This window comes from Meleagris gallopavo, chromosome 5, assembly GCF_000146605.3.
Source record: "Meleagris gallopavo isolate NT-WF06-2002-E0010 breed Aviagen turkey brand Nicholas breeding stock chromosome 5, Turkey_5.1, whole genome shotgun sequence".
NCBI classification, from domain to species: domain Eukaryota; kingdom Metazoa; phylum Chordata; class Aves; order Galliformes; family Phasianidae; genus Meleagris; species Meleagris gallopavo.
In genome coordinates, this window is record NC_015015.2 from 7,823,994 (window position 1) to 7,840,011 (window position 16,018).

At 42.7% G+C, this 16,018-nt stretch overlaps 1 protein-coding gene across 1 annotated transcript in view; it reads left to right on the forward strand.

Moving 5' to 3' along the window:
- SCUBE2 (signal peptide, CUB domain and EGF like domain containing 2) overlaps positions 1-16,018 on the forward strand; it is a 42,129-nt gene that overhangs the window by 6,315 nt on the left and 19,796 nt on the right. Inside the window, exons 2-10 of the mRNA XM_031553363.1 lie at positions 1,133-1,255; positions 2,243-2,368; positions 5,022-5,156; positions 9,667-9,792; positions 10,169-10,285; positions 11,158-11,247; positions 12,279-12,395; positions 13,380-13,502; positions 14,736-14,852. Of these exons, the coding sequence (XP_031409223.1) occupies positions 1,133-1,255; positions 2,243-2,368; positions 5,022-5,156; positions 9,667-9,792; positions 10,169-10,285; positions 11,158-11,247; positions 12,279-12,395; positions 13,380-13,502; positions 14,736-14,852 (1,074 nt within the window). The remainder of the gene's footprint in view (positions 1-1,132; positions 1,256-2,242; positions 2,369-5,021; positions 5,157-9,666; positions 9,793-10,168; positions 10,286-11,157; positions 11,248-12,278; positions 12,396-13,379; positions 13,503-14,735; positions 14,853-16,018) is intronic.

Consider the following 16,018-nt stretch of genomic DNA (forward strand, 5'->3'; position numbering starts at 1 on the left):
CGTGCGCTGCGCTGCGCGCACCTGAGCCCCGCTGAGCGCCGCCCGATTCCGCGAGGGGTTAACGAGCGCTTCCAGAAGTTGGCAGCGCCGCGGTACCTACAGGCGTGTTCCGTGACTGCAAATGAAAGAGAGAGATGAATGCTGTGATTGTGAACGGGAGAGGTGTTGGCTGAAATTCCCAGCTAGAAAGCGATCCCCCTGTAGAAGTGGTTGGCTACGGAAGGAATCACCTTCTGCTGATGTTCTGCAGCCCGTCCTGCTGCTCTGGCAGCCGCTCTCTAATCTGCGTGGGGTGCGCGGGCGCTCCTCCTGCGGCTCTCCCTTGTCTGCCGGCTGCTGGAAGCCTCCTGTATGCGTCTGACTTCTGCCGAACGGAGCCGATGTCTCTGCTGCCCGTGACGGCTCTTCCCCTCCTCCTTCTCTCTGTGCTTCTTCATCCCCAGGACTTGCTCCTGTCCGTGTTTCTCTCTCTCTCCCCATTTCCTCTGCCCCGAAGCTCCCACGCGGATGTGCCGTGCTCTGATGGCTGCCGGGCGACGGCGGTGCTGCTCACAGACACCGCTTTTGTATTTAAAAAGATTGGCACCGACAATGGCTTATACGCCTGTTCAATGGTAAGTCGGTGTTTCAGAGCGCTGGGGTCGGTGCCACTCGGATATTTCAGTTCTGTAAAGTCTCTCCATCGGTTTGAGGGCAGTGGCATCCTGAGGGCAGTGGCATGGGTGTGTCAGAGCTCCTCCAGCAATTGTGTTTGATACCCAGGAGGATAGCTGTGCTCCTCCTGTTCTCCATTGCTCCATGAAGAGGTACAACCGTAGCTCCTTCTGCTATCTATACAATCTCTGTGCAGCTGTCAGCTAACCCTCACAGAGATCCCAGTGAAGATGTATTTATCCATGAGTACAAAATCTTAGTACGGGCTGACCTGAGTTGCTCACAGACGCATTGGTATCCACGTACAGCCAGCATACATATGTAAGCTCAGATACAGCCTCTGCATGTTTCTGCCTCCGATTGCAAACACGTGCATGTATGCATGCCTGCAGCCCAACACCACGTGGCCTGGATGTGTGCAGGCCGTGTGCCCCTTTCCCCATCCCTGGCACCCCCTGACCCTGCTGTCTCTTTGCAGATGTGGATGAGTGTGCCCTGGGGCTCGATGACTGCCATCCGGATGCTATTTGCCAGAACACCCCCAAGCTATACAAGTGCATGTGCAAGGTCGGCTACACCGGCGAAGGGAAGAAATGTGAAGGTAACATCACAGAAGCTCTGAGTCTGCAGTGGCATCTCTTCTCCCTTATAACATAATAGCTATCTTCTCCCTTATAATAGCTGTTTTATGCCTAAGGTTCTGAGGTGTTTTACAGAGTTATCTGGGTGTGCGAGAAACATTTCCCGCCAGCGGCATAGAGGCAGAGCGTGGGTATTATAACTGTGATCTCCCACATTGTAGCACATCTTTTATAAATATTGCTGTTCTGAAGCAAATTATCCATGTTAAATGTGTGTTAACAGATGTGGATTTTGAGTACTTTAAAGGTTTTGGTGTGAGTGTTACCCTTCAGCACGAAGTTCCCCAGAATAACTGTATGATGTGTTCATATGAGCTGTCAACCAATTTGAGTTCTGCTGTGATGGGCCATGACAGCAATCTGGTGATACAAGTGTTCTGACTTTTACTTGTGTACTGTCACCCTTTGATTGTGTCATCTTACTCCTGTCTGCTGCAGGGATGCAGCCTTTGACTGTTCAGAGAGCCTTTAGATGGAGCTTTCCTCCATTCTTTTAAAGATGAGATTACTGGAACTTACTATGATGTTGCATGTGAAAAAGTGAGATATTCCTAAGGCAAAACAGAAAATTTTAAAAATGTATCTTAAAACAAGGAGGGTGATTTATTCTTCAGAATGATCCTAAAATCAGAATACCTTCTCTGTTTCTTGATTACAAAATCAAAGAGCACCAGTTACATGACTTTTAACTAGCGTTGTTGCTTGATCTGACTGTTAGTTTGTTGTTTAATCAGCAGCCTTAGAATTTTGGGCTATGAGGTAAGTCCAAATGGCAACTGCAGGGTATTCTGTCACGTTTTGGAGACCTTCAGCGTGTAACATGTTAAGCATGGTCTATTTGCAAGACAGTGACAATTTAGGGCATCGGTTGATGTTGACATTTATGTGGTCGTGTCACAAACTGTCTATAACACAGCCATAATACTAACTTTTGCATTATTCATTAGACATTGATGAATGTGATAACGACTTCAATGGAGGCTGCGTCCACGAGTGCTTCAACATCCCGGGAAATTACCGCTGTACCTGCTACGATGGCTTTATGTTGGCTCATGATGGCCACAACTGCCTGGGTAAGGAGTGTACTTGTGAACAATGGCGGCTGGGGATGCTAAGGTAACAATAACTGCATCTCTGGGAGGTGCACTTCATCAGCTTGGCTGTTGGAGAATGGTTCTCGCAGATTTAGGGCTTACGAGGCCTCACTAGCACTGGCTCCTACTCAGTTTGCAACTCACACTCTCTCCCTTCTTTTTTTTTTTTGGCTTTTTTTGAAGTTTCTCTCTCTTGCTGCACACCACACATGGATGTTCCCTGGCAGACTTCCATGCCAACATCAGTTTTGGGAAACTTGCTCCCATAGCATAGTTTTAAGACTGCGGTTGGCTTAGCTGGGTTATTTCCCGCTGGTTAATGACACATCAGAAAGGGGTCAGACCATCCCTGGGTGACAGCAGAAAAGCTCTGGAGTCTCCAGTGGGATTGTGTTGAGCTTTACCTGCTGCAAAACCACAGACTTACTTTGTTACAGTGTAAGCTGAGCAGAGGATGAAGTTGCCAAATCCCAAGTATTTCCACAAGAGAAGGCAGAGAGGGAGGCAAAGTGTCTGCTGATGCTTTAACATATTAGGAAGGACGTCTTGTTTTTCTCTGGCGCCTTTCTGTAAACACACCGGAGTTCAGATGAGGTTACCAGGGAGGGCTGAATGTGAGCTAGCACATTGCCTCTTGCAGTGGCACCAAAGGGTGCCATTCTAGAACGTGCTTCGGCTGACTTGTTTGGGATCAGTAAGGCACAGGCATAACTTAGACCAAAATCTACCACCTGTTACAATTGCTGGGAAGCTGCTCAGTATTGCGTGGCAGACTTTTCAAAATAAAATGCCACTGACATACAATGAAGTCTTTACCACTGACCAGCCAATTTTTGAGATGTGATGTAAACTTTAAATAAATATTTTGGCATGCAGCAAATTGGATCACATCTTCTCTTAATCTGTTTATTTACTTTGTTCACACCATGGTCGTTCCCCTCTCACCCTCATTTTTGAAGATCTCAGCTGTGTGCCTGGGTTTTAGCCAAATAGACAATTACTTGTTGGAAAGAGATAATATTCTGTAAGCTTTCCAAGGCCTGTAAGACAGAAACATCTGCTGGAGTTCAAAACCATGGTACTGAAGGCTTGTGGTGGCTGTTTATTCACGATTGTTTGCACATTCACATCACTGTAGAGCTCTGGAATACTCTGCTTCTCTGTGATGGGCATATGTCAGCCACCGTCGTTGCTGTGAGCAGGTCACATTCTTTTGCATCCAGTTGGCTTACTCACTGCCTTCAGCAGAAATTAAATCTGTTGTAATGCTACATTATGCTTCTTACTAAAAGCCTTTCTCTTTCTCTCTTCTTTTTTTTTTTTTTTTGGAAGGTCAGCTGTTTTATGCCAGAAATACCAAAGTGTTAAATTAAAAACATTGTGCTATTATCACAGGAACAATGAACAGAACAGGGAGCAAACATGCTATTCCATAGGAACTTACAGATGGAACCAGTGCTTTCCCTGCAATGCTTTGCCTTGTTGATTGTTTTTTAAGATGCTGAGCATTTTTGTTTCCTGTCCAAACTGGCATCTTTGAAAATTGGGGTAGGAATTTTTAATTAATTATTTAGTTTTTCCTGTAGAGGTTACAAAAGTCTGCAGCAATTAAGGGATAAAATGGAAGAACTGGAATTCTGATGAATATCTGTTGTTCAGTAGACTTTTCTACTCTTTGTTTCTCTTGGTTATCTTGCAAGTGGAGCGTTTCTATAGTCTCTAGTGTTGTTGAAATTCCATGTAATTTAAAATCAACATTAAACCTATTTTCAGAGCACATGCTTTTGTTCTTGACTATGGTTAGGCAACACAACGGCTCCTTGATGGTAAGCAAATGACCTAAGTTTGAAGATAACAGATCAAACTGAGCGTCAGAACTGATGTGATGTGTGACTTGTATCCAGAGTAAAGGTAAGGAGGAGGAAGAGGCAGGTTTTATATTTAAGCCAAATTGATTTTGGAGTTCGTGTTTGATTTTGTTGCACCTTTGCATCAGAATGAGGATTTTACTGAAAGCTGCCTTACACTGCTTGCACGGGTTTGAAGCTGAAGTTGTGTCCTGCAGAGATGGAATGGTGCATGGATGCTCATATTAGATGTAAACATGCTAGGTTGTTTAATGGTAGTACTCTGCTGCTGCTCCAAGATGAAGCATACGTTTTTACACGGAGTATGGAGTTGTGCTGGTACTTTGCTCCTGGCTGCCCTGATACTGCTCTGCTGTGTGGTTTGATTGGCCAGCCTGGTGACTGACTGGGCAGACTGCAAGCAGGAGGAGCAAAAATATATTTTTGCAATGGTGCCAGAATAATAGACTGGTCTAAATTGTCTTAGGTGCCTGGTGGTAATGGCCTTAAGTTGCACTGGAGAGGTGCCAGTTGGATATTAGAAGGTATTTCCTCTCAGAAAGAGTGGTGAAGCAGTGGCACAGGCTACCCAGGTAGGTGGTGGAGTCACCGTCCTGGGAGGTGTTCAGAAGCCGTGCAGATGTGGCACTGAGGGACGTGGTTAGTGGGCATGGTGGGATGGGTTGACAGTTGGACTGAGTGATCTTAGTGGTCTCTTCCAACCAAAAGAATTTTCTGATTGCTACAGGGTAGGTATAAAGCTGATCTTTTTCTCTGTCTTCCAGATACAGATGAATGCATGTTCAACAATGGTGGCTGCCAGCACGTTTGTGTCAACACGGTGGGGAGCTATGAGTGTCGCTGTAAGGAAGGCTTCTTTCTCAGTGACAACCAGCACACATGCATCCACCGCTCAGAAGGTACTGGCTGCCTCCCTCCAGGCACCAAGCAGGAGTTTCTGACAAAAGTTCACTGCAAATTCTTTACAGCAGCTTCAAAAGTACTTTGAGTTTGAGTTTTTCAAGGCTGAGAAGGGTCTTGAAGTCCTAATTCCTTTTGAAAGGAAACGTGTGTCAGGATCTTCTAAGTGACTTTGAAGGCACTTCACATCCCTTCTGTTTCTTTGATCCCATCTGTACGTCTGTATGTTGTACCTCTTAAAGACAGTACTACTGTTCCCAGTGTTCTTTATGCTCCATTGGATAGCTGAACTACATCCTGATACAAGGAATGGCAACACACTGAAGAACAGTGAGCTCAGGCCATTCTCACTTTGGTTCCAGTACCTGCACTACCCCTAGGTACCTTCTAGATTCCCTGTATAGTGTTTAGGTTTCAGCTAGGAGATTTATAGTTTGTCAGCCCCAAAGGTATTCAAATCCTGTTCTTTGTTTTGAGTAAAACCTTTATGAAGCAACCTTTGAGAGATCAGAGATCCTTGGATGTCTAATTAGATATCAGGTTGAACAAAATTATTTTGGATGCCCTTGAGGAATACTTTAAAGTGGTTGCTCAGAATGGGGATTTGTCCATTGAACTGTATGGTGAATATCTTGCTCAGAAGTATTTAAGGCTGGAAAGCTTTCTTTAATCTAAGACTTATCGTTGGCATGACTATAAGAGGAATCTGAGCATGAATAAACAAATCTCACTTTAAAAATCCCCATACTGAGGAGATCAGCGTTTATAGACATATATGGCCATCCAGAATGCATGCATTGAGATGGCTGTCATGTGATGTAACTGAATTGATCTGCTGTTTGAATTTGTATTATCAGCTTTTCTGATACTGGCTTGATCTCATGGAGTTTGGCTGATACATGATGATTTCTCAGGCCATTGCTCAGAGCAGCATGCTGCAGTGGCAGGGCAGGGCTTTTCCCTTCACGTTTGCTAACAGTGGTGTATGTTTATGTGCATAGATGATGAATCCAAGAATGAAAATCAGTTGCTTCAACTCCTCACCTTGTCTGATGCCAAGAGAGGAGAAGCTTCCAACTCTTCTTGTTTGCTATGTCTTGAGTATACTCTACTCCGTCTCTTGAGCTAACGGCAGTAGTATTTCCTGTCATTAACAATCGTACCTTTGGAATTCTTGATATTGAAATACAAAAGTGGTGTTTTTGGTTTTTAAAACTACTTTTTTTCAGGTCGTAGCTCTGTGACTGTTTACCCCCTATCCCTTCCTGCACTACTGTGAAGAAGCACTCTATGGAATTCCCCACTATTTTTTCTCTTGGGTGGGCAGGTCTGCTGTAAGCCAAATCTCACTGCTGTATCTCTTCCCCTCGCTTTGTTCTCTCCTTTTCCACTCATTGCTAAGTCTCTGCCTTGTGTATTTATCTCTCAGTGCATATCCTTTATTAGTCCTCTCTTGAGACATCGCAGCATCGATCTAAACAACATTTGCCACCTACAGCCTAGCCCACCTATTTAGTTCTGTTTCTTATCTGTAATATAAGTCAGTATCTTCCTTCCCTGTCTCTCAGCTCAGTTAAGAGTGCACGATCTTCTTAGAGGTTTGCAATATTGGAAAACAAGTGAACTGTAGATCGAAGAAGTGCAGAGGCTTGAGGCTGCTGGTATTCCTTCTGAGGACCAGAGTAATTAGGAAGCCTCAGGCTTACTAGTCCTGAGTTTATTTGTTCATATCTTCTGGGTTCCCTGTCAGCTATTCCAGGACTGCGACACGGAACTCAAGGTTAGGTAGCTATCAGAGGAGAGTTTGATAATTCATTTAAGTTGATTTTCAGCTAATGTGATTGTGTTGGTCTAGCATGTGGGATGCTCTGAGATTCATGATGGTTCTGCCTGGCCCCTGCTTAAACCAGTTGAACTCTATACCTTGAAGTTGTGCAAAATCATATTTTTCCCAGGGATGTCTGCTCTGAATGAGTTCTTTCTCATTGGTGTGTGAGAGAATGGATTTACACTGGGAGGCAATTGCTGTGGCTGGTGGGACAGCTGTACCGTTGTAGCTTCTTTCTCTGTTTAACTTGCATGTTAGAAAATACAAAAAAGAAAAAAGAAGGAAAGTGTAGAACTTTCACTAGGAAAAAAGTTCATCTTGAAGTGGCTATTGATATTTATGACAAATTTTACCACTGGGTAACATCCCAAAGGCCATCAGAAAGGACTGCTCTCGCTCATGGTCCTCTTGGCCATGCAGGCTCTGGATTCTGTTCCCTTGTCTAGGGTTGTGGCAGTCCAATGACTCCTCCTTCCCCAGGAACTTGTGTGTCAGTAGGGCAAGAACTGCTGCTTGAGAAGTTGTGTGCCTGGGAAGTACATGGTGTGGGACCGGACCACAAGGTGACATGAGAACGGATCTGGAACAGTGTGATCCAGAAGACTGTGCATCTGTGATGGAGTTTGCAGGCAAATGGGGCTTGGAGTCGTACACTTCTGTAATAGATCCTAGTAAAATAGGGCCAAAAAAGGAAGGTGCGCTTTTCTACCACCTTTGGATATTTGTGGCAGATTCATAGTAAATGCTAGGAGGTTTATTTCTCTTCTATAAAATGCTTTCTTTCAGACCAGCTGGATTTTGGTGGATTTGGTCATGTGCCCACTTGTTACATAGTGGGCACTCTGATATTAAAATGTGTACTGGTTTGGAAAGTGCATTTCTAGCTTTCCATGGAGACCTGATTGAACTCCGCTAGATCAGAAATGAGCAATCTTCAGATCAGCATTTAAACCATTTGTCTGATATCAGTGAACCTCACTGAACTACCTGCTTGAGCAATTTCCCCTTTGATAGCTCAGTTGAAACAAAACAAAAATTTCCAAGCCAAACAACAACAACTTTGCTAACAGAAATGAAGCTGCTAATTCTCTTAATGCTTTCTGACAACACTGAGCTAATGGACCAAATCATTCTGCATGTTTAAGTACAGAGATGTCACAAAAACACAAGAGTTAATGAGGCTAATTTGTGGTCTCATGGATTGTCCCATTTCTTGAATGACAGCACTTAATGGATGGCAGCTTTCATGTGGGCTCCTTGGGCTGCGTCTGTATGCTGCAGGATTTGAGTGTCATTGTCTTGTTAGACCTCTAAGGAGTCTCACTGTGGGAAAGGAATCAAAAAGCCAGTTGAGCAGAATAATCCAAGCTCTGCAACATCCATTCTTTTGTTACTTAAAGCTTTCTTAACAGAGAAAGGGTGCAGTAGTTGGCTGTGCTGAGCAAGGACCTAACTGAAGTGTAATGGGATAATGACAAGGAGCTGACCTCCGCTTGCTAATACAGTGGTTTTGTTTTCATTTAGGAGTTTCCTTTTGCAGTTTTGTAGCAAAAGAGAAGGCTTCAGCAAAACTGTGCTCCTAATTATTAGTGACACAAATGATGTGATGGTTTTATGAGGTGCATCAGGAAGAAGAAAGCCACTGGTGTCACCTTGTTTTTTCTTTGGGTTTTAGCAGATACTGGGCACCAAATCGTGACCCACTGAGACGTGAAATAGAAAATGATGTGATAATCCCCGGTGGGATTATTTAGACAGGTTTTCTTGAAACAAGGAAAAAAATTGCCATAACAGAAAACTCTTCTGTAGGTAGAGTTTGCACATCTGCCTGGTCACCATTTGGTTGTTGCTCTGGGAGTCAGCTATGTAGGCCAGTGATTGAAGTGGGAATGATGGAGGAGACTTGATAGCAACCCTTCAGTATGTAAAGGGAGGCTGTAAGAAAGAAGGGGACAGACTCTTTAGCAGGGTCTGTTGTGATAGGACAGGGGGAAATGGTTTCAAACTGAAGAAGGGGAAATTTAAACTGGATATAAGAAAAAAGATTCTTACAATAATGGTAGTGAGGCACAGGCACATGTTGCCCAGAGAGGTGGTGGATGCCCCATCCCTGGAGTGATTTAAGCTCAGACTGGATGGGAGCACTGAGCACTTGACTTAGCTATGGATGTCCCTGCTCATTGCAGGGGAGTTGGACTAGATGGCCTTTAAGGGTCCCTTCCAACTCAAACAATTCTATAATTTGTCTTACATCTTAAGATGTTCCTGTGACTGATGAGCCTTCATTTTAATCAGAGAATTAAGAACTTCAGTTTAGGCTTTGAACGTGCCATGTACCAACTACCTTGCGTTTTTTATTCAAGGTTTTGTGAGCACTGGTATAAAGTGAGAGTGTTGGATGAGAATGCTGCACAAACCTAGGGCTGTTGTTTTTTGTCTTTGCAATCAAAGAACGTGGACACAAGAAAGATCACTGCTGAAGAAGCCTTGGTGTCACTGACTTTGCAGGATTGGACTTTCTGCTTTTCTAGTATGTAAGCTCATGTTTTTGCTCTAATGCTGTGGAGCCTTCCCAGAAGTAGCAAATGATGGCTGCCTACATTGGGCTGATCTTATATGCTTGTTGCCTGCACTCAGAATTGCTGAGGATGCTGATGCTCTTGCCTTTGTCTGTTTTGCAGAAGGCATGAGCTGCATGAATAAAGATCATGGCTGTGCACACATCTGCAGAGAAACACCCAAAGGAGGGGTTGCTTGTGAATGCCGACCAGGATTTGAGCTGTCCAAGAACCAGAGAAGCTGCATTTGTATGCAACATTCTGCATATGGTTATGGTTTTCCAAAGTAAACAGTGTTCTCTTTGTGGTGGTGTGGGATTTGATATGTTACAGCAAAGCTGGTGTGGCACACCTCAAGACTGCTTTTGGGGCTAAACCAGAATCAATAGCTTCGCTGGACACTCTTGCACCAATCTATAATTTGCCAAAGAATATGTAGTTTGGAAGTTGTACCATCATTTAAGTTCAGCTCCACGAGAGAACAGTGCACTGCTTGAGTCAGAGTTTTTGAGCAAATGGACATGATAAGAAGGTGTATTGAATGGCCAGATGGAGACAGAACGGGGTGCTGTCTTTTAAAGATGCTGGAAGTACTTGTGAAGTTTAATGTGTATTTTCTTCCTAGTAACATGTAATCATGGAAATGGTGGCTGTCAACATACATGTGATGATGCTGATAATGGGCCTATTTGTGGATGTCACCCCAAGTACATCATGCATATGGATGGGAAAACCTGCCTGGGTCAGTATATAGAGGAGAGGAGTAGTGTTTGCTGATGACCAACTCAAGAGTGGTTTGATATTACTGTACGTTCATGACTTATGTTCCTCTTACTAGTAGAGCTAGAAAACGTCAAAGAATCCAAAACTAAAAAACATGCTAGTGCATGAGTGGACTGGTTGGGTCCAGGTAACTTATGCTTCTCTGTGTAAGTAGCTACCTCATATTACTGCAGCCTGTAATTAGCACTGGTCCCTTTGAAACACAAAGTTGTCACTAGCCAGAGAAAATTCCCTTCTTTCTAGGATTTTCAGATCAAGTTTCTTGACAAGCATGAGCCAGAGAGTGTAACTAAAGCAGTACATATGTTAAAACCAGAACTCTGAATTCAATTAAAGGACAATTTTTGAAAAGCAGTTATCCAGTAAGGAAAGTACTTGAGACCTATAAACCAGTCTCTGGGAGACTTTGTTGCCTGTTGATTGAAATCAATAGCTCAGTCAAAACTGCTTGTCCTTGCATTAGTCTGTAATAGATGATGACAGTGTGATCATAACAGAGCAGCTCATGACAGTTCAGTTAGTTCTTTCATCTTGTTACTGTTCACCACATCAGTAGTGCATTTTCTGTTTACCAAGCTTGAGAATACTGAAACAGGCATGAGTTACATGGAAGCAACCACATATTCCCATGGCTTTGGCTGAAGGATCTTTGTGGTTTTCTTTCTTACTTTTTTTTTTCTTTTTAAAATTTTTATTTCTGCCTAATTAGATCCAACTGTCTCTGATAATTCAGTGCGTGATGTTGCCATTTTCTTGTCTGCACATATGGATATGAGGTGTCTGGTCAGGGTATATTTGCTCATCTGCTTTTTTCTTGTTCTTTGCTCATAGAGAGGGAAGAGGCTGCTGTTGAAATTCCAGAAGGCAACACAACAGCAGGAGCTGATGTGGACAAGCGAGTTAAGCGACGGTTACTCATGGGTAAAAGTGCTTATCCAAAATAATTTTGCTGTTTGCTGAAACCTTTTACATTGAATATTTGTTCTTTTTTTTTTTTAATTTGGCCAAATCAGTTCCGGGCTGAATTCTCTGTTCCTGGAGGTGTTAAAGGCCAGCATAGATAGGGACTTGGGCAGCCTGATCTAGTGAGTGGCAACCAGCCCACAGTAGAGGAGCTGAAACTGGCTGATCTTTAAGGTCCCTTCCAATTTAAGCCGTTCTGTGATTCTGTGAATTCTGCTCACGGTGGCACAGTACCCTTTAAGGACAGACTATTATTACATAAATAATAAGAAACTTTGTACACTGTTTGTGATTGTCAGCAGGAAGATCAGAAACTTGCCTTCAAAGTACCATGTGTTTCCATGGTTCTACTTCACCATGGGAACACAGTGCAGTCCCTTCTGTACTATGGCTGTTCCAAGTGATTGTGGAGGGGCAGTGCATCACCTGTTTCTCTTCAGTTAAAAGTACACTTGTGCATGCAAGAAAACTGGCCCTAGTGATGAAAAATCCAGAAGCAATATGTCAGTCTGTGAAGTCTCCATGAAAACCTGTACGTAGCTGAGGCAATGTATACATTTGGCAGTTGCTTGTGTACAAGGCAGTATTGCTTCCTGTTCTGCGATGCTGGCCCTCAGTGTCAGAGATGGATATCAGAGATATGGCAGTAGAGCTTGAACCTTCCCACCAATATCCCATTACATGTTGTTGCTGTGCAACAGATGGCAGCAGAGGGGCAGTCTGACAGAATGGCGTCTCAAGTAGAAGTGAGGATGAAGCAAAGTTGTGTCACTGAATTCCTTCATGAGGAAAAAAATGGCACACGTTCATCTATGATTGTTTGATGTTTCTGGGATGTGAGCAGAGTGAGGCTTTTGGAGTGAACTACAGGCTGAGTGTGGTTGATCATCAGCGTGCTTGGAACTGTGCCTTGTATCGCGTGATGTTTCTTACCATTATAATATCCCCGAGCAAACTTTAGTAGGTTTTTGTTTGTTTGTGTTGGCTAGAAACGTGTGCAGTTAATAATGGTGGCTGCGATCGTACGTGTAAAGATACATCGACCGGAGTTCACTGCAGCTGTCCTGTTGGATTCACACTCCAATTTGATGGGAAGACATGCAAAGGTGGGTTTTGTACTCATGGACGTGTGTGTACTAACAATTTGCCATGAGGTACTCGTCTCCAAATGAAGGTATCCAGTGTGTGGAGGAAGGCTGGTATTTGTAATGTGATCCTAGGAGGCACTGCAGCCAGGAGCGACGCGCAGTTGCCTTGTGAGAGCACCCCAGTGGATCACATGCAGAAATCCACACTGCTCTCCCCTCACCAAGATGGCCTCATTGTAGACCTGTGAGGGTTGGGGGGAATAGAGCTCAGAGGTGTAGGTTTGTAGGTTCTTAGAGGCATACGGTCCCACTGTCTGCTAGCCACATGCAACAGGCTATTACAGAAATGTGTAAGTAAATATTAGAATGTAGTTCAGAGAAGCCTGAGTAGAATTATGCTGGTTCAAGCAGCTCTAAGGATAATTAGAGTACTGGCAAGGAGAAAAAGGGTGTTTGGTAATATATTGGAAAATGTTTTCCTTTAATTAAATGTTAAGATTATAATTAAATGTTCTGCTAGCAAAAAATGATGGAATCCCCATGCCTGAGTCAATTAACGTTAGCTAAAGGACTCATTTTAATGTTAGCATGGAAAGGACAAATCAGGAATTCCCTCGAGTCACGTTTATGTAGGGCTTAGGAGGAGGAGAATTAGGAGGAGACAATTTTGAAAGGGCTAAAACCTGCTACTTTTACGAGCATTTAAGTTGAGTGTTTGGGGCAAACAAAGCTTGGGGAAGTGGTCTTACGTGCATATATGTACTGAAACATAGCTGACAGAAAAAAGATGAATGAGAGCAGTAACACAGTCACGAGGCTGAATGGGCCAGGTCATTCTTAAGAGCCAGATCTAACTTCAAAATTTGTAATAGGTTTGTTGGATTTTGTTTCTGGGCTTCTCCCCATCAGCTGGATGTGACTATTTTCTGGAGCTGACAGTGGGAGTATGTGGAAAATATTCTGCTTACTCATGGTTTTTCTGTTTGCTTGTTTTTTTTACAGACATTGATGAGTGCCAATCCAATAATGGAGGCTGTGATCATTTCTGTAAAAACACTGTTGGCAGTTTTGATTGCAGCTGCAGAAAAGGGTTTAAATTATTAACAGATGAGAAGTCTTGTCAAGGTATGTATGCTGAAGAGAGGCAATAGAAGTAGGACAAATCAGCATGGTTTGGACATCTACTACAATGATGAAGTGATAATGGACTCCAGAATAATTTCCATTCCTCAGTTTTTGTTTTATTTTTAAATACATATTTTTTAATTTCTGAAGAAACTGTTAATACAGTTGGCTTGATACTGTTGTAGGAGGTATTTTTAGTGGCGTAATGAGATAGCATCATCTCAAAAATATCCTTATGAGGATAACCCTTTTTTTTCCTCCCTACTATTAATGTTCTTAGTATAACTTACAGGGAGAAATAAGCCAGTATCTCTTCGTCCACGCATAATCATAGAATTGCTCAGGTTGGAAAAGACCTTAAAGATCATCAAGTCCAACCGCAACCTAACCATACTACCCTAACTCTAACAACCCTCTGCTAAATCATGCCCTGAGCACCACATCCAAATGGTTTTCAACACAATCAGGGGTGGTGACTCAATATACTGTCACAAGATCTTTAGATGCCTTTGATTAATGTAACATTTAGTGCCCTAGAAAGTGATGGAAATGTTATCATATTACCATTCCATTTACTGAGGTCATGATTAGACATTTTTACTAACTATACAAAGAGGATGTGTGCAAAGTGGTTGTAATGCCAAGGAAAGTTTTCACTGGAAAAAACAGATCTCAGTAGCTTTTGGAAACCAACATTGAAATCTAAACGTGCAATATAGTGGATCCATGGAAAAAATAATAGAATCATAGAATGGTTTGGGTTGAATTGTTCCAGTCTCTTCAGGTATATCTCAGAGAACTCTGTGGGTGTCAGCAGCCTTAACTTGGGGACTGCATACTAGTGCAGAATTAAGGATTTAGCCCCCACTTTCATCTCTGGGGAAACATGAGGACAATATTTTCTTTGGTAAATCTCTTTCCACAGACTGCATGCAGACTTCTGTTAAAAGGGTTTCTGCCAGTTTTTTTTTTTCTTCCCCATGAAGAAGAGGAGCAATTTATTTTAGAACATAATTGTTAAAATGCAGCAACAGTTTTCATATTTGCCAAGAAAAAGCTTGTTTGGCAAAGCAACTGTTCTCTTGAAAGTTGTTTCATGTTGCTGCATTATTTACTTTAAAAGAATTTGCTTAGTTTACATAATTCTGCACATCTTTCTGTCCAGCTTTATTAGCTCATGAGCTCTCCCTAGTCAGGCTGACTGATACTGATGTGTCCCTTTAATACTCCCAGACATCGACGAATGCTCTTTTGAACGGACGTGCGACCATACGTGCATCAATCATCCGGGCACGTTTGAGTGTACATGTAACAAAGGATATGCTCTCTATGGCTTCACACACTGTGGAGGTGAGGTAGAAAAACTTGATACACTGTATGCTGGCAGCGTGCTGGTTTGCACTTAGACATGGAAGCTGTAATTAGACAGATTCTTCACACGCAGAAGTCTCATTGACTGCAATGAATAGTGAGTTGAGTAGGACTTCAAGAACAGGATTCTCTGGGTGATTTCAAGAATTACAGTTATGTGAGTTATCCTTGTATGTGTCAAATCATTACATGATGCAGCTTGGAGTTCTAGCTGATGTTAATTTACATTGGCCGAGAACAATTCTCCTAAATGTTCTGCTATGTGAAAAGTTCAAGAACAGAGGGAGGTGGAAGATGGAAGCTTAGCGTGTGTAAAGTATTGATATTTCTGTGGCAAATTTATAGAATTACCAAATGGAAGCATGGGTAACTGAGCACTAAATAGAAATGAACCTATTTCATATAAACTTTTTAGGCAAGATCTTGCTGACTGCTTCTGCTTACTTAATTCTGAGTAAGATCTATTTATTTCTAAGGTGAAATGAGCACACTTGTACTTGAAGTTAACAATTCGGGGGTCACTCTGTGTCTGATCTATCCTAGCCTCTGCTTCTAAAAAGCCTGTGGAGAAGATTAAAGGGTTGCAGCATTGCTGTTTTATACTGGTAATCAGGGAATATATCTGAGTAGATAGGGAGTAACACTGTATGTTCTACTTGCCAAAGGAAGTCTTTTCTTATGAATTCCTCTGCACTAATTCGATTTTCTTTTGAGCACCAATGGGGAAAAGGAACTGAAGTTTATCTCTTGGGTGCTAATTGCTCCTTCATGCCATATTCCTGTGCAGATGCTAATCCTTGTACCACACCAACTCCTCCATTTGCGGGCAATTACCAGCTGTTGTCAGTGCCGTTAAGTGTACTGAGTTTGTACCTTATGACACACATGGAAGACACTAAGTGCTGGACATAATGGAATGTCATTGTCTCAGACCCTACCTAGAAGTCGATCAAAACCAAAGATTTGAGCATATTTTGTGGTATCTTTGGAAATAGTACAGATTTCAGGTGTAGCCTTTTTTCATCATTCCTCACCTGCTCATTACTGTGCGTGCTATCCTCATTCTGACAGTGCCATGTGTTTACCCTGAAACCAGCTCAGTTTGGTAATCTATTTCATAATGTTGTCTCCAAATGATTATTTAT